Source organism: Sinohyriopsis cumingii, chromosome 15, assembly GCF_028554795.1.
Source record: "Sinohyriopsis cumingii isolate HCF-2022 chromosome 15, ASM2855479v2, whole genome shotgun sequence".
NCBI lineage: Eukaryota > Metazoa > Mollusca > Bivalvia > Unionida > Unionidae > Sinohyriopsis > Sinohyriopsis cumingii.
Window position 1 is genome coordinate 57,672,045 of NC_142975.1, and position 24,295 is coordinate 57,696,339.

Below are 24,295 nucleotides of genomic sequence, written 5' to 3' on the forward strand. Positions count from 1 at the left end.
TGAGTTTCTTTCATGGACATCTCAGATTTTTCATGAATAAGTCTAAATAAATTTATTTTTGTTTCTCTACAGGAAATTTTAAACAAGGTTTTAGAGAAACACAGATCTGGCATAGTAGTTAAACAAGTAGCTGCAGGAAGAGAGTTTACTGGTTGTCCATTTTACAGCAAACCTGATGTCATTCACTTCAAGGTACGTTACTGGTTGTCCATTTTACATCAAACAGGATGTCATTCACTTTAAGGTTTGTTACTGGTTGTCTGTCCATTTTACAGCAAACCTGATGTCATTCACTTCAAGGTACGTTACTGGTTGTCCATTTTACAGCAAATGTGGTGTCATTCACTTCAAGGTACATTTACTGGTTGTCCTTTTTACAGCAAACCTGATGTCATTCACTTCAAGGTACATTTACTGGTTGTCCGTTTTACAGCAAACATGGTGTCATTCACTTCAAGGTACATTTACTGGTTGTCCATTTTACAGCAAACATGGTGTCATTCACTTCAAGGTACATTTACTGGTTGTCCGTTTTACAGCAAACATGGTGTCATTCACTTCAAGGTACGTTACTGGTTGTCCATTTTACAGCAAATGTGGTGTCATTCACTTCAAGGTACATTTACTGGTTGTCCATTTTACAGCAAATGTGGTGTCATTCACTTCAAGGTACATTTACTGGTTGTCCTTTTTACAGCAAACATAGTGTCATTCACTTCAAGGTATGTTACTGGTTGTCCATTTTACAGCAAACATGGTGTTATTCACTTCAAGGTACGTTACTGGTTGTCCATTTTACAGCAAACATGGTGTCATTCACTTCAAGGTACGTTACTGGTTGTCCATTTTACAGCAAACATGGTGTCATTCACTTCAAGGTACGTTACTGGTTGTCCATTTTACAGCAAACATGGTGTCATTCACTTCAAGGTACGTTACTGGTTGTCCATTTTACAGCAAACATGGTGTCATTCACTTCAAGGTACATTTACTGGTTGTCCTTTTTACAGCAAACCTGATATCATTCACTTCAAGGTACGTTACTGGTTGTCCTTTTCACAGCAAACCTGATGTCATTCATTTTATGGTATGTAAACATAATTTCCTTAAAAGTTTAATATCATTGTGTTGATTCTTTTGCATTCATACTACATTGTTCAAGAAACTGAATATTTTCATGCCTTTACTGTAAAAAAACAAACATTGCATTTGAAATATTTTGGAAGGATAATAATTTTGATTTGAGAACTTGATTAGTCATTTATTGTACTGATTTCAAGATGTAATGTGAGGGAAGCATCGATGTACATATTTATTAAATTTTTCTCGGACTTGAAGACTAGTTTGATAAGTGCACATCCATTTTTGCTTTCAGATTATGTCATGTTTTGTGGTATTGGTTTATACAACTATAGAAAATTCACACAGTTTCAGGTATGAGGTCAGACTAATAATATTGCACTCTTGCTGATATTGCAGGATTTTGATGTGGGGAAGACATACAAGAAAAAGGTGATCCTAACCAATGTGTCATACACAGTAAACTATTGTAAATATCTGGACATCACAGAGAGACTAAAGGATTTCATCACAATAGAGTAAGTTTTGTCACCCTTTGTATGTTCTTTAAATTCATGAATTCCCAGTGTCCATCCAACTACTATTACCCATAAGTCATTCATTACAAATTCCACATTCATACTGTTTTACCAATTTTTGGCAGGCAGAGTAAGAACTTTTCTGTAAGAACACATTTGTCTAGTATGGTTAGTCACCTGGACAGTTGTCAATATCTACCAGATACAAATGACAGTTGTCAAAACTTCACTTTCTTTCATCATTTTTTAGGTGAAAAGTTTATCACACATCTGAAATTTATATTCCAGTCCATTTTTTTTATTTAAAAAGGGAAAACTTTCACGTTATAGAAAATATGATATCGATTTATTCATTGAAGTTCTTGAATGTTGATAGTTTAGAGTTATATGAAAGAAATTATCACAAATTTGGAATTTGAATATGAGAGAAACATACACCCAGCTTAAAAGCTTCAACATGTTTTTGTTTCCAACAGCTGATTTTCCTTGTCAATTTCAGGTTTGATCCTCCAGGCCAGATGTCAGCAGGGTTGACTTGTGAAATGCTTGTCACTTTCAAACCTATGGTAAGATTATTTTTATGATGAGCATTTTTGTTGTGCACAGTATGGTAATTATTGACAATAAATGGCAACTAGATTTATTGGAGATAGTCTTTGTACTCTACCGCATATATGGAAGGGGTATATATGACTAGTGTTTTCTATCCATACATCCATCACACATAGGTTAAGCTTTGCATTTAGTCTAGTTTCCTGGAATATTTTGCCCGAGAACCATGGAGCTATGTCTTGACATGTGCAAAACTATTAACCATAAACAAGTCCCTGACCGACATTGCATGTTTTGGTGACTAATTAAGTTATGCATTAAATCAGTTGCTTTGACATTTTTGGCCTCAGGATCATGCAACTTTGTAAATGTGTCTTGGTGAGTACAATACCATCCCACCCAAAATGAAGTCACTGTTACCTACATTTCACTATCCTGTAATTTCATAACATCTTATGTTTAGGTCAATTACTTTTGTATTGTTGGTCATAAAGGCATGCAGTTTTATGTGTGGATGAGTGATGGTGAATACAAAGTCACCATATAACAAAATTAGGTAGCTTTGACAAACAAGTCAGTCACTTTAAGTTTTACATTTAGGTCAGTGTCTCATGCACATTTGACTGTAGGGTCTTACAAAAACAAATTGGCAGGCATTTGTGTTCTTTGAACTGATTTATAGTTTATCTGGTTAAATTAAAGACAGGCACCAACAAAGGTACACATTTTGAATTCCTGGCTTGCTTATTTTTGTAACCAATCAGATCAAATGATCAAATATATCATTTCATGTTTAATAAGGAGAGTTTTCATTAGAAACAATATATTCTTAATGAAGTTGTTCATGTTGAATTCATTTATGTGAAGGTTGTAATTTGATTGGTGCATAAAAGGTGAATAGATGATGACATTCTGTCTGTATCTGTCAGATCTTCATGATGTCAGGGCTCTTGATTTTAATCAGATTGCATATTTAGTGTATTGGCTTGTGACTTCAGAGCTGGTGATTTTAATCAAATTGCATTCTTAGTGTATTGGCTTTTGATGTCAGAGCTGTTGATTTTAATCAGATTGCATATTTAGTGTATTGGCTTGTGACTTCAGAGCTGTTGATTTAAATCAGATTGCATTCTTAGTGTATTGGCTTGTGCTTTTAATCAGATTGCATATTTAGTGTATTGGCTTGTGATTTCAGAGCTCTTGAATTTAATCAGATTTCCTATCTAGTGTATTGGCTTGTGATGTCAGAGCTGAGCTGTTGATATAAATCAGATTGCATATTCAGTTTACTGACTTGTGATTTCAGAGCTGTTGATTTTAATCAGATTGCATATTTAGTGTATTGGCTTGTGAGGTCATAGCTGTTGATTTAAATCAGATTGCATATTTGGTACATTGGCTTGTGAGGTCAGAGCTGTTGATATAAAATCAGATTGCATGTTTAGTGTGTTGGCTTGTGTGGTTGAAGCTGTTGATTTAAATCAGATTGCATATTTAGTGTATTGGCTTGTGATGTCAGAGCTGTTGATTTAAATCAGATTGCATGTTTAGCATATTGGCTTGTGATTTTAATCTGACTGCATGTTTAGTGTATTGGCTTGTTATGTCAGAGCTGTTGATTTAAATCAGATTGCATTTTTAGCATATTGGCTTGTGATTTTAATCAGATTGCATGTTTAGTGTATTGGCTTGTTATGTCAGAGCTGTTGATTTTAATCAGATTGCATGTTTAGTGTATTCACTTGTGAGGTTTGAGCTGTTGATATAAATCAGATTGCATATTAAGTACAATGGCTTGTGATGTCAGAGCTGTTGATTTTAATCAGATTGCATGTTTAGTGTATTGGCTTTTGATGTCAGAGCTGTTGATTTTAATCAGATTGAATATTTAGTGTATTGCCTTGTAATGTCAGAGCTGTTGATTTTAATCAGATTGCATTCTTAGTGTATTGGCTTTTGATGTCAGAGTGTTGATTTTAATCAGATTGCATTCTTAGCATATTGGCTTTTGGTGTCAGAGCTGTTGATTTTAATCAGATTGCATATTTAGTGTATTGGCTAGTGATTTTAATCGGATTGCATAGTGTACTTGTTTGTGTTGTCAGATCTATTGAATTTAATTAGACTGCATATTTAGTGTGTTGGCTTGTGATTCAGATAATTATCTATGTCATATTGATTTCTTGATCAGCTTTGTGAGTTGCCTAAATGTAGGTATTTATGCATTGATGCAGCATATATTTCATTAGATTATTATTCAATATATTTATCATGATTCTTTACACCTGCAATGCTGCTTATTGCATTCCTTTATACCTTTACAATGAATATACTCTCATAAATATTGCCCCTGTTTATTTCTAGTTTTATGCCAGTCTTAGATTCCATCCATGAACCTGTAGCATTGAGTCGTAAATTGCAAACTCAATTATACAAAGTTTAAAAGCTCAAATGTTATTTGGTTTTGAAGTCTGTTCTGAAATGTATGCACATTATTTTGTAAGCATTCTTTTTTTATTATAGATAAATGAGGATCTTGAAGGAGAAGTGAAGTTCCTCTCCCAGACTGGACCATTTTCGATTCCCATAAAATTCACCACTAAGAAATGTGATGTATGACCAATTTTAAGTTAAAGAGAGAGAGAGAGAGACAGACAATACAGATAGAGAGAGAGAGAGATAGAGAGAGAGAGAGTCTTATATTCTGGATATGAAACTTCCAAAGCCCCCCGAAGCAGGATTTAATTTGATGCTTGTTGCATCTCTAAGTCATTGGAATTAAACATATATGGACATGAAAAAAGATCGTGAAAAATTCTGTGATTCAAACCATATTGAACATAAAAAGATTTCTTGTTTTAGCCTTATTCCGAGTGTTCACAATATCATGTTTCTTTCTTCAGAATACAGAGTTTTACCACTGGTAAAATCCAGACAACTTTACAGCCATTTTTCAGTCAAGTTTTTCCTTTGCTGTTTGAGAAATCATACCTTTACACACCATTCTCACTCTGTTATTGTCAGATGGAGGATGAAACTGTTCATCAGGTTTTCATTCATACAGTTTAATTGTTTGAATTCCACCTAAACCATCATTCATACTGGCAGAGACTGAAATTCAGTTTCTTTTTATCCAAAAAATATATTTGTAAATTTGTGTAGACTCCGAACTGTCTAACAGTCGGATATACAAACTTTTCTAGTAAAATTATAACTCTTATTTTGTTTAGACAGGAATATGATTTATGATTTAGGGCCTAAAGTTATCCTTTTTTTTTATGGACTCAATGACAGGCATATAAACTTAATGTTGACTGTTTTAGATCTAATTTTACAATAATTTTATTTGCATTCCTATATTTTTCTTACCTCATATTTTAGTTTGTATGACAAGAAATAACAGAACTTTTATGTTATTCCAGCTTTCTGTGGATATTAGCACTGTTCAGTTTGGTACAACTGTCATTGGAGAGACCCTGAAGAAAACCGTCACTCTGACAAACAAGGGGGCCCTTGGAACTAACTTTGAATTTTTTAAGGTTACAGGTAACTACAACATTTTACATTTAATTTGCTTTTGCCATAGTAATGAGAAAATATGAAAGTTTACACAAATTTAATTTTCTTTTTTGATGAATTTTAAGGACAAGATTTTAAAGCATTCCATCAAACTTACAACTGACCAATTGCAAATGGACATGATTAGTCTGTTTCAACAAATTGTATTTCTACAGAGCTTGTCTATGAAAAAGTGGTTTTGAAAATCTGTGCTTTAACATTTTCTAATGAAAGATTGAGCTACAACTATGGATGGTCAGTTTGTGATATCAAATGTTAGCATAGAAATTGTTTGATTTTTAAATGTTTTAAGGCTTATGGCTGATAATAATTCCGTGTCAGATGCTAGATGACCTTGATTTATGGCATCAAAACATTATATTTACAGTACTAACTGCAAATAACATTGATGCTAACCTCCTATCACATAATGTACTGGCAGATCAGGGTCTTTATTGTTTGTTCTACTGATTGTTCCAAAGAAACTGCACAGATCTAGATCTGCTATCACATTCAGAGAACACTGAGGTAATAATTCAGTACAGTAATATGATATTTTGTCAATTGCACTACCAATATGTACAAATTGATACTTTGAAGTAATTTTTTCCATAGATATAAATGTTCATCATTTTGCAAAATATTGCATTTTGTCATTAGTAATGTTACCCAATCATAATACAATAGGAGTACATCCATTTCCTTGCAAATGCAGCCATCCCAAGGTTAAAAAAAATATTCACCACATCTTTCAGCTTCTTTTAGCAACAAAAGTTCTGTGTTTACCTTGACTGGTCCTGACATTTCCATTACCTCATACTGCCCCAGGTACTTGAGATGGTGATCATTCCTCTATAGCTGGATGTGAGACCAGAGGTCAACCTGTTCTTGACCTTGATTCTAGCTACAACAGGATCAGTTACAGTGATCTGTCTTCTTGGTACGCCCAGTACAAGACTAAAATTCTCAACCTTGTCCAGTCCCAGCTCTCTCCCAGAGGTCTAGAATAAACCAGCAAAAGTTTGGGTTAACCATTCTTTTGACATTACCTAGTACAAGACTCAGTGAAGTATTGCAGACCAACACAAATTGCCAGTCTCAGCTTTCTCAACCCAGTACTGGCTAAAGTGACTCCCAGTCTCCAACAACCAGTACTTATATGATACCTTTGATGACACTGAAAGTGAATGTCAGATTACCATTCCCCAGTATGGACAGGCTTCCAACTTCATTCACCATTTCCATCACCTGCTTTGCTAGATGTTAAGTTGTCAATGACTTAAAAGGAGGTTTCCTTGCCAGTGAACTCTTCAAAGACACAAGCTCAGTAGCACCATCTTCCTTCCTCAACCAACATTTTTTCAGGAAGATCCAGCTTCCCATGCATCGATTGAAATAGTCTTCTGTCATCAACCTCCTCTTGCTATGTCATTGGTCCCTTACAAAATTAATGCCTTCATTGATCTCATTAAATAGAAAGAAATTCTAAAGACTAGCCTTCTATATCAAAACAACTTCTACATTGATCGAGTTACCAGTATTTGACACTGCTTTGAAAGGCATCTTCAATACCCAGGCATCAATAGGAGTTTTTTGGCAAGGCAATGACACCCATTCAGCTTCAACCTGGCTGTCTGCAAAACACACATGAAGTACATCCATGGACAAAGACATCCCATTCGTGGACCAGAAATCCTGTCTAGAGCACAGTAGCTGAATTTCAAAGTTATAGCATTTGGTATCATGCTGGACTGATTTTGATGGGTATGTTTCTGCAATTTGAACATAGCCCAAAATCCCTCTCTGAGAATTCCATCAACATGTATACAAGACTGTCTCATGTTTGTATACTCAGGAGGGCAGCTCAATATTCACTCTCTACTGTCATAGCTGCCTAATACATTAAGCTCTAGTTTTCAAAAATGCATTCTCATCCAGCAATTGTGATGACCTTACCTGGTTTATGACTGAAGGATAAACTGCCAGACATATTAGCTTCATATATGCCAGCATTAGTGGCCACAGTGTCCACCTCCTGTCTCACTTTCAAGTGAGCAGGGTTTGACCCTTTCTGGAGTGTTCCATGCATATCAGCACTCTAGAGGTGATGGTCGTAACAAATAATGTTTGATTCTGGCAGGAGACACTGTAATTCTTCCTGTCATTCCATCTTTAACTTAAAGAGGCAAAAGAAAGACCTCAGGCCTCTGGTTTCAGTTTTTGGGATTTTCTCAGTTGCTGTTCTCATTGACAAATCAGCACCCACATCTTTGCACCTCAGAAATTCTCCAGTTCCAGGCAGATTCACTATCCAATCAGCCAGTCTACACTGCATGGTTCTTTCAGCTTGTCAGTACAGTCTGAATTCACTGGAGTTGCCTTTTATGGTCCTCCTTGTGGCAGGTTGGAAAGTCAAGCTCAAAATACCCATTTCCCCATATGTTTCTTATTCCCAGAGTCTTGCAGAAAGGGAATCCAAGGACTGATTTAGCCTGATGACTTATCACAAGCAGGAATTAGCATGGATCATCTACATCCCCAGTTTAACAGACAGCAGAGATTCCAAGGACAGTCCTGCCATCTCCATGTATGCTGAGTCAAATGCAAATGCATCCAAGCCAGAGATGTTCAGCCTGTATGCCTGGCTTGTATCCAACTAACTCTCAGGAAGAAGCATTTCTCAGAATCAGTGAGGCACAGAATTGCTTTAACAAGACTACTTTTGGAAGTCTATGAGGGAAGTAGGAGAGTTGTCTTCTAGTGGTATGAGCAGAGTACATGTCGCTGATAAAGCTTCAGTATCATAAATAGCTAACTTCCATCACTGCTATTCCAGGACAAGAAGTGAGCTCCCATCACATTTAAGTTATTGTTACTTGATCTTGAACACGTTTCACACTCAAGGAAAGAAAGATATAGGCCAGAACAAAGACCTGTCTGTCCATCTTGCAAATTGTGACAGAAGATTTTTGATCATTATCCAAAATAGAATATAACATATGCTTTGGTACAGTTGATTAAGACACCCTTTGAGCCATGTTCCAGTTTGGTACGGTTGATTAAGACACCCATTGAGCCATGTTCCAGTTTGGTATGGTTGATTAAAACAGCCTTTGAGCCATGTTCCAGTTTGGTAAGGTTGATTAAAACACCCTTTGAGCCATGTTCCAGTTTGGTATGGTTGATTAAAACACCCTTTGAGCCATCTTCCAGTTTGGTATGGTTGATTAAAACACCTTTTGAACCATGTTCCAGTTTGGTACGGTTGATTAAGACACCCTTTGAGCCATGTTCCAGTTTGGTATGGTTGATTAAAACACCCTTTGAGCCATGTTCCAGTTTGGTATGGTTGATTAAAACACCCTTTGAGCCATGTTCCAGTTTGGTATGGTTGATTAAAACACCCTTTGAGCCATGTTCCAGTTTGGTATGGTTGATTAAAACACCCTTTGAGCCATGTTCCAGTTTGGTATGGTTGATTAAAACACCCTTTGAGCCATGTTCCAGTTTGGTATGGTTGATTAAAACACCCTTTGAACCATGATCCAGAACCTCCATGATCCTGCACCTGTAAAAACCTACTTCCTCTTTACTTGAGCTACAGTAGGCAGAATCACTGAAGATACATTTTCTTGTCGGTCAACCCAAATTATCTGCAGCAACTGTTCTAATATGGATTGATTTCTCTCACAATGACCCCAGCTGTCATTACCAAGAGTAGACTTCATTTCATAGGGAATCAGCCATTTGTCTTGATATTACTGTCTTCTTTTGGAACCTTTGATCTAGGGGCATCTACAGTACCCTGTCAGGGATCCAGAGTGGTACCCAGAAGTAAACTGAACCAATCAGAAGAGATCTTCCATATTCTTACCACTAAAGAAGGGCTATTTTTGCTCAGGCTCTGTTGTCATGGTTATGATGAGAAGTAACCCCAAAATCTAGTTTGATTTTGTATGCATATTGGTTAATAGGGTCATAGCTGTCAACAGGAATATGCATCTCAGCACAAATTTTCTATAAGTGATGTCATCCAAGTTGTGGGATGGAGATCAGAGATAAATTTATGCTTGAGATTGTTTTCATCCTAAAGGGCTTGATTTTACCTTATGAGACCTTTATCTGCAGCACAATAGGCTACCACCTAAGGTTGTTCAGCATTTCATAAAAATGTGGACTACACTACTTCCCTGGATTTCTGGGAGTGACATTATTTCTCTAAACTACATGCATGCATAAACTGTGTGTTTACCCTAGCTTGTTTTGCACATGAAATTCAAGCTACTTGACTTATGTTCAGAGACCAGAGACAAGGTCATCTTTGGGGTAAGGGGATGTAACTTCCATTTCCTCTTATCTATTATCCTAACCTGTTATGATCAGGAAATATGTTTGAAGAAGAAAGCAGTCCTTAGAGAAATATATATTCTTTTTCAGTAATTGTTGCCCTTCTGTAATATTGGTACACCCTCACAGTCCCTCCTTGCAGTTACATATGTGGAAGAGTATGCATATCAGCTTCATTTCTAGCTGACAATTGATGGGATTTGATTACAGTATCAAAATGGAGACCACTCTAGTCAGACTTCCACTTTGGCAAGCAGATAACCTTTTATCATTTCTGTTGCTAAACAATCCAAATGTGTGCAAGATGTCATTTTTAGCTTGGGAAGGTTGGATTTGCAAAGCAATGGATGCACATTTAATGTATTATGATTGGGTAAATATTATTGATGAAATATATTTTGCTTTTTAGTTTTTATTGGTACTTAAATTCATTGATTGAGAAAGATTTTTTTGTGCTGCCATTGAAGGGCTGTTGTTCATTGGGCCTGTATATTCATGGTTTGAAACAACCACATAATTAACAAAAAAGTACAAACAATTGTGAACTCACAGTACATTCATTGGTTGGGAAAGGTTATTTTTTTGCTTCAGTAAAAGGATTGTTGTTTCAGTAAAAGGGTTGTTGTTCATTGTGTCTTCAAATTCATGGTTTGAAACAACCACAGAATTACCAAAAATTCACGAACAGTTGTGAATTCACAGTACACTTTATGTCATAAATAATCATTTTATCTTTTAAAGGAATGAAGGGAAGAGCTGTCACCACAGCTGACACTACATCCCTTGGAAGACTAGTAAGTTTCAAAATGAATTAGTATATACAATATAACACATTTAATCTGGACATGAGATTTGAAAGAGTCTCACTTTCAAACATGAACTCTGATAGAATATCTGACATTTGATTGGTTAGTGATTTGATATCTGCAAATCAGATGTCAAAATTCATACTTTTGATTGGCCAGTGATTTGACCATAACAAATCAGACATCAGACCTTTGGACTGAGCTTGAATTTCAATGTAAGAATTGTTTATAATCTCATGGCCTAGACAATTTTTTCTCCCAAATGTTTCATATGCAGTAACAATGTAGCTGTGTTAAAGCATCACTTAAAAAAAAAAAAAAATCCATTCACATTATTGTACAGTTAACAACACTTTAGAATAAACTGAATCTGGATAATTTCATTGTCATTTTAAAAAAAATATAAGGAAATTGATTCCCATCCATTATTGTCCAGTTACCAACACTTTAAATGGAGTTTGGATCATTTTAGCATCACTTTAACAAAAACAACAGTGAAAATTGTACATTCAGAATGTCATTGTCCAGTCAGAAACAGACAGTAAGTTAAATTAGAAAAGTTCATTTTTTTCTTTGTTTTATCACAGGGACTGTAACATTTAGATTTGACATGAATGTGAAATAGACAGGGTTCACATTTTACACTTACTACTGTATTCACAATGTTAATAATTTTCCCATCTATACAAATGTTTGAGGTGTTAGTTTTTAATGGCCTCTTTGTTCTTTTTCATTTTTACTTAAAAAAATTAGTTGCTCCAGAAGTTATTATTTCGTTGTTACTATTTTCAATTTATAAAACTTCTGTAAGTATTCTGTGCTTGCAGTATAGGCATTTTTGATGTTCTGTTACATCTGATGAATCATGGATGCATGAGTACCTGAGTACAGTTTGGTCATTGCAAGAAATAAACCTGATTTATGCAGCTTTTGTCATTTGTACAATTACAGCAAGTCCCAGTTATCATTTGAAGGTGAACAAAATGGAAAATTACAGATGAAATGTGATCACAATTAAAATAGAAATATTTATTATGTCACCAAGTTAGGTTTTATGTCATGGAAATACTAATAATATGATCAAAATTTAACATGCTAATAACTGAAAAAATTGAGAAAAGTTCTGTTTAATGAAGGATATATTGTCAAATTATCAATGCCTGTGGACATCTAATTTCATTTGATTTTCCTTTCTTAATAAGACAACAGCTGATAGTGCTAGACCCATCAGTCCAGATTCCATAGATGAGGATAAAACCAAAAAAGAGGGTACCATTTCCAATATCAAGAAAGGTGTTGCAGAAACAAAGAAAGTGTCTGATGGTAATTTTTAAATAACCTTTTTCTCTTTTGTCCCTTTCCAGTTTGAAGACTTTTGTTAGTTGTTTTTCTTCTGATGTTACATATGTCTTGCTTCCTTCATTCATTTTTTCTTGTCTTCATTATCCTGCACAGTCTGGAAAAAGGTGGGGATCATATCATATTGCCTATCTTTACTTTCATCCATCCTTTCATCTGTCCATCCATTTGTTAGTAACACAGAGTATCTACTCCTTCGCAGTTAGAGAAACTGGCTTGTAACTTTGAGATATGGCTGTTGGTGGTCTGTTAATGTGAACATGAAGAGACAGGCACACAGTCACAGTGTTGCAAGAATGGCATCTGGGTCATGCCAGGCCCCTAGTGGCATAGCTTGGAAGTACAGCAACATGCACTGGCATGCAGTTGACATAATTCTCATTCTAAGCTGTCTCTGTTTCATTCTTACTTTCTTTTATTTTTCTCTCTTCCCCCTCTCTATCTGCCTATCATGGTCTGCCAGTCTTGTGTGTCTGCACACACCTTTCTCACTTCCATTCTGTTTATCTGTCTTTTCATGTTTCTGTTTGTTTGTGCTTGTTTCTTTATATTGATTCTGTTTCTGTGTCACATTCTTATTATCAGTCTCTGAGTCACTCCAGTTCTCCGCCTCTCTTTTAAATTAATTCGTTCATCATCAAGAATATTATTTATTTCACAGAAAATCTAACCAAGGCAGGTACAGAGATCAAGACAGGAACAGACAGTCAGATTGGGGGAACGACAGCCCCTGAAGGTCAAATTCAGGCATTGATCCACGAGGCGGACATAGAGGAGACTCAGCAAGAAACACAGGAGGGTCTCGAGCACGGGCAGGACATAGAGGCACATGGTAGGTTATGATTACCGTATTTCTCTATTTTTAGTCCATGCTTTATGATAGTTCCATCCCCACCTTGTGCAAAATGTAGCCCAATTTTTATCTAAGAAAGCCTACTTAATAATAAGTCCATCCCACCATGTTTAAAGGTGAGCCCCTCTGGGTTGATCATGAGAAAAATAAAATAACTATTCTCTCCATTGCAGAAATATGTATTTGAATTTAACATTCCCATTATTAATTTAATTTGTACTCTACATCAATCTCCATTGATGAAAGTCTGAGACATCCAATGTTCTTACCATATTTCTCTTGACAGTAAGCCCAGGGTGTTGGCTTAATATATATATAGGATGTACTTTTTATTGAATATGGCCATGTCACATTGGAGTAAAAATGTCAAAAATTGGGTGTACCACACTCCGCTATTCATTGGATTTCAGGCAGTGATAGTTAAGTGGGAGTTGATCCATAAAATCATGTTGTTTACATGTTAATAGAAACATCCTCATCATAAAATCATCCAGATAGCATGTTTTATATTTGTTTAAAAATACTTCCATTTGCCAAGCTATGGTAAGGAATGTAGAGTTCAAACCTCCACCAAAACACAGACCTGCACAATTAGTTATTATAGGTCAATAAATCAGTGTATTTGGAGAATGTTTACTTTACATGATATGTGCTGAAAAATGGCGTTAAACCCCACAACAACAACACAACTTTACATGATAACTATACATCAAAATAAATGAACTCAGTTCAGGTGCATTTTGAATTTACAAGCATTGGAATGTAATATTTAAAAAAAATTTGTTTTATGCAAGTTTGTACCAAACTGTATTATCTGAAACTAGTCCTTTCTTTTGTTATAAAGATATCTATTTGTCTGGTACACAACACCATGTTGGCCATGATTTTCTCCAAGTTATTGCATGCTCTGGCAACTTTTAGTGTTATCAGTTTGATGTTCAAGATAGAAAGACATTTTTAACTCTTGTTTGAATACAGTTTACATGTCAGATGTAGTTTTGCTCGAATTCATTAATGATTTCAAATTGTTTAAAGTGTTTTGTGAATTTGAAATGATTCTAAACTGTCACCAGCAGTTAACAGGTACAAGGTATAACAAGATCACACAGATATGTTACTGTTCTGTGCTAAAACACTGTGATCAGCGAGTACCATATATACTTGCTTATGGTCAGGTCACTAAAACACTGTGATCAGTGAGTACCATATATACTTACTTACATGTCAGGTCACTAAAACACTGATCAGTGAGTACAATATATACTTACTTACATGTCAGGTCACTAAAACACTGTGATCAGTGAGTACCATATATACTTATTTACATGTCAGGTCACTAAAACACTGTGATCAGCGAGTACCATATATACTTACTTACATGTCAGGTCACTAAAACACTGTGATCAGTGAGTACCATATATACTTGCTTACATGTCAGGTCACTAAAACACCGATCAGTGAGTACCATATATACTTACTTACATGTCAGGTCACTAAAACACTGTGATCAGTGAGTACCATATATACTTGCTTACATGTCAGGTCACTAAAACACTGTGATCATATCATATATACTTGCTTACATGTCAGGTCACTAAAACACTTATCAGCAAGTACCATATATACTTACATGTCAGGTCACTAAAACACTGTGATCAGTGAGTACAATATATACATGCTTATGAGTCAGGTCCAACTGCAAACAACATAGACTCTGATTTACAGGCACAGTTTGCAATGGCATTTCAAGGGCTCTTTTGTTTGTTCTACTGATTATTCCTAACAAACTGCAGAGACTCTGATCTGCTTGCACCTTGTGCTGGATCCATGCTGTTTGTAGTTAAACTCAACATATAAGTGAGTATATATCACATTTAAGAAATTCTAGACATCTGATAGGTTTTGAAATTAATTTTTTACATAAATAATTGATTTTAATGAAGTGATCCAATGTCACTTAAATAAAAAATATCTGCATTTTTTTGATGATTTTTTTTGAGTGAAGGACATATTTTATGCTGCTGTGACTTTAAAAATGGAGCAGAGTTATTTTTGTAGACTTGTTTTGAAAACATTATGAATGCTTGCAAACATGTTTTTTCATCCTTGATCAGAAGTGGGGATGGGTTTATATTTGGGGTGTCCTGTCTGCTTCAAGTTTCTCACAGTGGGTGAGTGGACTTACTTTTGAGCATGGTCTTGTCACTGGAGAAATTTAAGTACATAATCTGGCTTTGTACTTGGCTTGAATTGTTTGGATTTTTTAAATGACCTTTGTTCAGATGTGAAACTTTCACCTGCCACTTATACCCAGTTGGAAATTTCACATGCCACTTACACCCATCTATGGTTTTACAAATGCTTGTTTGAGGTGAAACATGCATAAAAAGATAATTCAGGTAAAGATTGATGCAATATTTGTACATTGACATGCTTGCATAAATACAGAGTTGAAGTTTTGGCTTGGAGGGGCTTCATCCCTCGGAGCCTATGGCATTATGTCTATCCCAGCTTATGGCATTATGTCTACTGTCTCTAGAGCATATGACAACATGTGTACTATCTCCAGAGCCCATTGCATTATGTCTACAGTCTCCAGAACCTAATACATGGTGTCTACTGTCTCCAGAGCCCGTTGCATTATGTCTACTGTCTCCAGAACCTAATACATGGTTTCTACTGTCTCCAGAGCCCATCGCATTATGTCTACTGCCTCCAGAACCTAATACATTGTGTCTACTGTCTCCAGAGCCTATTGCATAATGTCTTCTGTCTCCAGAGCCTATTGCGTTATGTCTACTGTCTCCAGAACCTAATACACGGTGTCTACTGTCTCCATAGCCAGCAGCAACATGTGTACTATCTCCAGAACCCATTGCATTATGTCTACTGTCTCCAGAACCTAATACTTGGTGTCTACTGTTTCAAGAGCCCATTTGCATTATGTCTACTGTCTCCAGAACCTAATACATTGTGTCTACTGTCTCCAGAGCCCATTGCATTATGTGTACTGTCTCCAGAGCCTATGGCATTATGTCTTCTGTCTCCAGAACCTATTGCATTATGTCTACTGTCTGCAGAACCTAATACATGGTGTCAACTGTCTCCAGAGCCTATGACATTATTTATTCTGTCTCTGGAGCCTATAACATTGTGTCTAATGTCTCCAGAGCCTATGACATTGTGTCTATTGTCTCCAGAGCCCATTCCATTATGTGTACTGTCTCCAGAGCCTATGGCATTATGTCTTCTGTCTCCAGAGCCAACGGCAACATGTGTACTATCTCCAGAGCCCATTGCATTATGTCTGCTGTCTCCAGAACCTAATACATGGTGTCAACTGTCTCCAGAGCCTATGACATTATTTATTCTGTCTCCGGAGCCTATAACATTGTGTCTAATGTCTCCAGAGCCTATGACATTGTGTCTTCTGTCTCCAGAGCCTATGACATTGTGTCTATTGTCTCCAGAGCCTATGACATTGTGTCATCTGTCTCCAGAGCCTATGACATTGTGTCTACTGTCTTCAGAGCCCATTGCATTGTGTCTACTTTCTCCAGAGCCTATAACATTGTGTCTTCTGTCTTCAGAGCCCATGACATTGTGACATCTGTCTCTTAATAAGAATAGTTTGTCAAATAAAAATACCTTACTGACATGTTCATAAGTTTATATCCAGGAACCAGCAATTTCTCTAAAAGATAGACTTTTAATATTTTAAAAATAATTACTTGCTAATTTTAATCCCAAACACTACAAACATATATAAATGAAGCCATAGAATATTTGTCTATTTCTATAAACCATTAGTCACATGGCACAGAAAATTCTACTCAAGTCCACTAATGGATAGCGCATATTATCAATATAAAACTGAGGACTTATCTTTAAAAAACAAGTTTCAATACTTTTCAATCTTTATTTTAATGCCACATCATTTTAAAATCATTATAATTTATAAGTTGCTGAATTTGTCAAGAAAGTTAATGCATGATATTGAGTCCGTCAGTGAGTGAATCAATCACTTTATATTTATAAACCTTGAAAATTGGTATGTATAAGATAGATTGCAAATCAAGACTGATTTCATGCATTTAAAATCCAGATTTTGAAAGATCTGTTACAAAAACTTGTTTTAATCAGTAGCAATTTTTAAATATGGCTCCCAAGAGCACATTTCAGCTTGGATTTTGAATCGGAATTATAGCAGAGGGAAGTATAATTGACAAGATTATAAGATTCTGATTCTGAAAGTGTAACAACTTTTTCTTGCTAAAACTAATTTGTCATCTGTAAGAGATACAGAGAATAGACCAGTTAATTGTGTATTGGTGTTTCAGTATGTTATTCAATAACAACAATGACCATACTGCATGGATTCCACAATATAACTTAAAAGGATATATAGTGATTTTGATTAACAGAAATCCTGCATGGTTTTAGATTTACAGATTATAATACATAAAATGTAGTAAAGTATATAATATAAGTACATGTTATTTTAAACGATCCAAATGGAAAGCTTGAGAATTAAAAATACATAAGCCTTGTCTATGCAATAAAGAAACACCATTTCTGCAGCAGGCATTACAAAATAGATTTAGCGAATTTAGCTTTTAGTGGATGTTGAATAATTTGATTGATTTTTTGTCCCTTTGTCATGGGTGCTAAAGGTGTTAAAGGGCATATCATAGCAAGGGAGCCATATCAAAAGTTTGAGACAAATACAAATAATTTTTCCACTCTTTAATCATCTTAGTGTATAAAGTTTTCATGGTGATTATATCATTATTATGCCCTACTTATCTATATAGATTTTCCAATAAGCTTTACCTATATAAGCCTGTCAACTTTGAAATGTATGTTTCTTATAATAATTTGGTTTATTTAAATGGTTTGTTTAAAGATATTTACTATCATATGTTTTTTTTTCTGATTTTTCTTATTGGCGGGATAGGTTAACATATTTGGTGATAGAGTTTCAAATTAAATGCATTTTATATGGTTAATATGTTAGTCAATTATGTTCCACACATTTTTTGGTTGCCATGATTTCAGAGACATACATTCCTTGTGCCTCTGACTGTGTACATTGAAGATACTTTTCTTCTAAATGTTCATCTTGATTGAAAATTTTTGAATGATGTTTATTCCATGTGTCAGTAATGGTGTTTATTCCATGTGTCAATAATGTTGTTTATTCCATGTGTCAGTAATGGTGTTTATTCCATGTGTCAGTAATGTTGTTTATTCCATGTGTCAGTAATGGTGTTTATTTCTGTGTGTCAATAATGGTGTTTATTCCATGTGTCAATAATGTTGTTTATTCCATGTGTCAGTAATGGTGTTTATTCCATGTGTCAGTAATGTTGTTTATTCCATGTGTCAGTAATGGTGTTTATTTCTGTGTGTCAATAATGGTGTTTATTCCATGTGTCAATAATGGTGTTTATTCCATGTGTCAGTAATGGTGTTTATTCCATGTGTCAGTAATGGTGTTTATTCCATGTGTCAAAAATGGTGTTTATTCCATGTGTCAATAATGGTGTTTATTCCATGCATCAGTAATGGTGTTTGTTCCATGTGTCAGTAATGGTGTTTATTCCATGCATCAGTAATGGTGTTTATTCCATGTGTCAGTAATGGTGTTTATTCCATGTGTCAATAATGGTGTTTATTCCATGTGTCAGTAATGGTGTTTATTTCTGTGTGTCAATAATGGTGTTTATTCCATGTGTCAATAATGGTGTTTATTCCATGTGTCAGTAATGGTGTTTATTCCATGTGTCAGTAATGGTGTTTATTCCATGTGTCAATAATGGTGTTTATTCCATGTGTCAATAATGGTGTTTATTCCATGCATCAGTAATGGTGTTTGTTCCATGTGTCAGTAATGGTGTTTATTCCATGCGTCAGTAATGGTGTTTATTCCATGTGTCAGTAATGGTGTTTATTCCATGTGTCAATAATGGTGTTTATTCCATGTGTCAGTAATGGTGTTTATTTCTGTGTGTCAATAATGGTGTTTATTCCATGTGTCAATAATGGTGTTTATTCCATGTGTCAGTAATGGTGTTTATTCCATGTGTCAGTAATGGTGTTTATTCCATGTGTCAATAATGGTGTTTATTCCATGTGTCAATAATGGTGTTTATTCCATGCATCAGTAATGGTGTTTGTTCCATGTGTCAGTAATGGTGTTTATTCCATGCGTCAGTAATGGTGTTTATTCCATGTGTCAGTAATGGTGTTTATTCCATGTGTCAATAATGGTGTTTATTCCATGTGTCAGTAATGGTGTTTATTTCTGTGTGTCAATAATGGTGTTCATTCCATGTGTCAATAATGGTGTTTATTCCATGTGTCAGTAATGGTGTTTATTCCATGTGTCAGTAATGGTGTTTATTCCATGTGTCAATAATGGTGTTTATTCCATGTGTCAATAATGGTGTTTATTCCATGCATCAGTAATGGTGTTTGTTCCATGTGTCAGTAATGGTGTTTATTCCATGCGTCAGTAATGGTGTTTATTCCATGTGTCAGTAATGGTGTTTATTCCATGTGTCAATAATGGTGTTTATTCCATGTGTCAGTAATGGTGTTTATTCCATGTGTCAATAATGGTGTTTATTCCATATGTCAGTAATAATGTTTATTCCATGTGTCAATAATGGTGTTTATTCCATGTGTCAGTAATGGTGTTCATTCCATGTATCAGTAATGCTATTTATTCCATGTGTCAATGATGTTTATTCCATGTGTCAGTAATGATGATATTCATCTTCTTTATTATTTTCTCATAATAAAATGATGTTTAATAATGAGCAAAACATTTGCACGATAATTGCATGTCTTAAGTTTCTCCTTAATCCACAAAATGACAATGTGAAATGAAAGATAAATATACCTTCTTTGTTCTTTCCATACTTCTGAGTAGTGAGTGATTCAGACCTTTGTGTCTGTTTCATTGCAAAGACATTTTTGGTTCATTATATTTAGTAATAATTCCATCAAGATTTTTTATCTTTGGCAACCAGCACTTAAACTAGAGATAACTATACATGTTCTCCTACCACATTTGTCCCTAATATCCACCTCAATGCCCTGTATTGTAGTCCTTCCCATGTATTCACATCATTGTCATTCCTACTTAAAACTTAAGGTATACACAATATACTTCCAGTGTCCACAGGAAATTTCCCAAGATGAAGAAAATTATTATTGTGCAAGAAGTTACCTTACAAGGGGTGACAAATTACTGACCTAATTTTTATGAATCCTGTGTAAATTAGGCAGTTCAGCTTCCATACTGATGTGCAGTAAAGGAATAAGGGACAGAACTCATATTCTAATCCTGAGAGGAAATAATTATTTTAATTCTATAATGTTGATGTTTAATGTAGTATTACCGTAATCCTCTCATCTGTCAATATTCTCTGTAATCTGAATAAATTTAATCCACAAACTGTCTATATTCTCAGTAATCTGATTAGATATAATCCAAACTGTCTATATTCTCAGTATCTGATTAGAAATAATCCCAACTGTCTATATTCCCAGTAATCTGATTCGATATAATCCAAACTGTCTATATTCTCAGTAAATCTGATTAGATATAATCGATACTGTCTATAGTCTTGGTAATCCGATTAGATAAATTCCAGACTGTCTTTTGTCTCGGTAATCTGATTAGATATAATGCAAGCTGTCTATATTCTCAATAATTCTGATTAGATATAATTGATACTGTCTATAGTCTTGGTAATCTGATTAGATATATTCCAAACTGTCTATAATCCAAACTGACTATATTCTAAGTAATCTGATTAGATATAATCCCAACTGTCTATATTCCCAGTAATCTGATTCGATATAATCCAAACTGTCTATATTCTCAGTAAATCTGATTAGATATAATCGATACTGTTTATAGTCTTGGTAATCTGATTAGATAAATTCCAGACTGTCTTTTGTCTTGGTAATCTGATTAGATATAATGCAAACTGTCTATATTCTCAATAATTCTAATTAGACATAATTGATACTGTCTATAGTCTTGGTAATCTGATTAGATATATTCCATACTGTCTATAATCCAAACTGACTATATTCTAAGTAATCTGATTAGATATAATCCAAACTGTCTATAGTCTCAGTAATCTGATCAGATATAATCCATACTGTTTGTATTCTCAGTAATCTGATGAGATGTAATCCAGACTGTTTGTATTCTCAGTAATCTGATTAGATATAATCCAAACTGTCTATAGTCCCATTATTCTGACTAGATATAATCCAAACTGTCTATAGTCTTGGTAATCCGATTAGATAAATTCCAGACTGTCTTTTGTCTCGGTAATCTGATTAGATATAATGCAAGCTGTCTATATTCTCAATAATTCTGATTAGATATAATTGATACTGTCTATAGTCTTGGTAATCTGATTAGATATATTCCAAACTGTCTATAATCCAAACTGACTATATTCTAAGTAATCTGATTAGATATAATCCCAACTGTCTATATTCCCAGTAATCTGATTCGATATAATCCAAACTGTCTATATTCTCAGTAAATCTGATTAGATATAATCGATACTGTTTATAGTCTTGGTAATCTGATTAGATAAATTCCAGACTGTCTTTTGTCTTGGTAATCTGATTAGATATAATGCAAACTGTCTATATTCTCAATAATTCTAATTAGACATAATTGATACTGTCTATAGTCTTGGTAATCTGATTAGATATATTCCATACTGTCTATAATCCAAACTGACTATATTCTAAGTAATCTGATTAGATATAATCCAAACTGTCTATAGTCTCAGTAATCTGATCAGATATAATCCATACTGTTTGTATTCTCAGTAATCTGATGAGATGTAATCCAGACTGTTTGTATTCTCAGTAATCTGATTAGATATAATCCAAACTGTCTATAGTCCCATTATTCTGACTAGATATAATCCAAACTGTCTATAATCTTGGTAATCTGATTAGATATAAACCAAACTGTCTATAGTCTTGGTAATCTGATTAGATATAATCCAAACTGTCTATATTCCCAGTAATCTGGTTATATATAATGCAGACTGTCTATTTTCTCAGTAATATGATTAGATATTATCCAGACTGTTTGCATCCTCATTAATCTGATTAGATATAATCCAAACTGTTTGTATTCTTAGTAATCTGACTAGATATAATCCAAACTGTCTATAGTCTTGGTAATCTGATTAGATATAATCCAAACTGTCTATATTCTCAGTAATCTAATTTGATGTGCATCCAACTGCAGGGAAAAAAATTCAAGGTTTAATGATTAAATCTAAGAATAACAGTCATACTTGGTTTATGAAGTTTAAATGTTTTAAAGGTAGAATTTGGTCTGTGTTCAAAGTCTATCCCTTAGAAATATTACTCTAATTACACAAAATCATATACTTCAAAATTATTACTAAACAATGCATTCCACAGAAATTCAGAAAATGCAAATATATCATTTGTGTTCTTCCCTGATGCAGAGGAAGGTGACTCCCCATACCTTGCAGTTAGTGAGATGGATGACTATGGGAATCTTGATGGGATGAAAGTTGGACCATTATCAAGTGGGGAAATAGGACCATTTTCTTCCTTCAAACTGGATGTCATCTGGCAGCCGACAGTACCTGGCAAAGTTGACTCAGAATTTCTCATCACTTTTTCTGATCCTTTGTCAGATCGTGTAAGTCTTCATATGTAAGAAAAAATTCTCTATGATTTTAGCTAGTAACTACCTTTCCAGTGAGGTAAACGCAGCTTGGTTTGCCAATAAGTGAAACAGTTTTTGATTTTGACTAGTAACTACCTGTCCAGTGAGGTAAATGCAGCTTAGTTTCCCAATAAGCAAAACAGTTTATGATTTTGACTAGTAACTACCTGTCCAGTGAGGTAAACACAGCTTGGTTTGCCAATAAGCGAAACAGTTTTTGATTTTGACTAGTAACTACCTGTCCAGTGAGGAAGATGCAGCTCAGGTTCCCAATAAGCAAAACAGTTTATGATTTTAACTAGTTTCAGTCAATCAAGTCTAGTTACTCTTCTGAGTGTGATGTCATTGGTGCCACTCTTCATTCATTAATAACTCTTCATCAGCAAATTTCATCTGGTAATAATATTTCTTAATGTCAGATTTACTCTCAGAATATCAGTTGTAAATATAAGTCTACAGTTTTATTGTAAATATAAGTCTACAGTTTTACATGCTTTCAAATTTGGGCACTTATTTGACCCTTACCTTTTACCTTTTGTTATTTATTTTTAAGACACATTTTGCAAATTAACGGTGAAGGGTTGTTCCAGCAATTTTCTGGCAAATCTCATATATATATATATATATATATATATATATATATATATATATATATATATATATATATATATATATATATATATATATAGCCTGAACACTTTTGACTCTTAATTAGTCTTTTTCAAAGGCAAATACAAAACATAGACAAGACAAACAAATAAAACAAAAAGCTGTTTTGTTTATTAAACTTTACATGACTATTCAACAGGAACGAAACCTTTAAATTTATTTTGTTTCAACTTGTTGTGGATGCTGGTAAATATTTTATAGTGACTGAGAAAATTGATGGGCCATAATGACATCTGTTATTTTATGAAATTTATGTAAGCACAAATTATATCCCAGATATTTCATTGTTATAGTAGTAATTATAGGCTACTGGGTGACTAATAAGCAAATTTAGGTAATTATTTAAAAGAAAATGTGTCGGCTGCATAAGATAATTTTATTTGTGCACTGCTGTCTTTTTCTAGTCTTCTTGGTTTAAACCGCTTGATTTCAATGTTCTAAGGCAGCATATCCATTAAGATTCCTTTTCTTTGTTTTGTTGTCTTAAGTCTTCTAAGCTGCATATGTTTTTCTGCTATGTTGAAATATTTTTCTGTGTGTTTGAGGGTAACTTGGCAAGAAGATAATTACATTATTGCTCTGTCTGATTAAAAAACTATGTCTTTATTTAAAAGTAATGCCATTCTTATTATTTACACTTAATACCTACCCTTCACTTACTGATTTCACTATAGTTAAACTGTTCAAATGCAATAACAAAATGTTATTTTGTGAATGAAAACAAATAAGTTTTCCATTTGATCTTATAATCTTTGACTTTTTTCAAGTTCATTTCTTTATGGTCTTATTCATCCATTTT

General features: G+C 34.4%; 1 protein-coding gene across 4 annotated transcripts in view; it reads left to right on the plus strand.

Moving 5' to 3' along the window:
- The window catches only part of LOC149781860 (cilia- and flagella-associated protein 74-like), a 193,628-nt gene that overhangs the window by 41,011 nt on the left and 128,322 nt on the right, over positions 1-24,295 (plus strand). For all 4 annotated transcript variants that reach the window (XM_089936056.1, XM_089936057.1, XM_089936059.1 and 1 more), the window contains exons 14-22: positions 73-192; positions 1,480-1,598; positions 2,098-2,164; positions 4,674-4,763; positions 5,573-5,696; positions 10,797-10,849; positions 12,064-12,184; positions 12,882-13,052; positions 22,601-22,800. In XM_089936056.1, the coding sequence (XP_089792182.1) occupies positions 73-192; positions 1,480-1,598; positions 2,098-2,164; positions 4,674-4,763; positions 5,573-5,696; positions 10,797-10,849; positions 12,064-12,184; positions 12,882-13,052; positions 22,601-22,800 (1,065 nt within the window). The remainder of the gene's footprint in view (positions 1-72; positions 193-1,479; positions 1,599-2,097; positions 2,165-4,673; positions 4,764-5,572; positions 5,697-10,796; positions 10,850-12,063; positions 12,185-12,881; positions 13,053-22,600; positions 22,801-24,295) is intronic.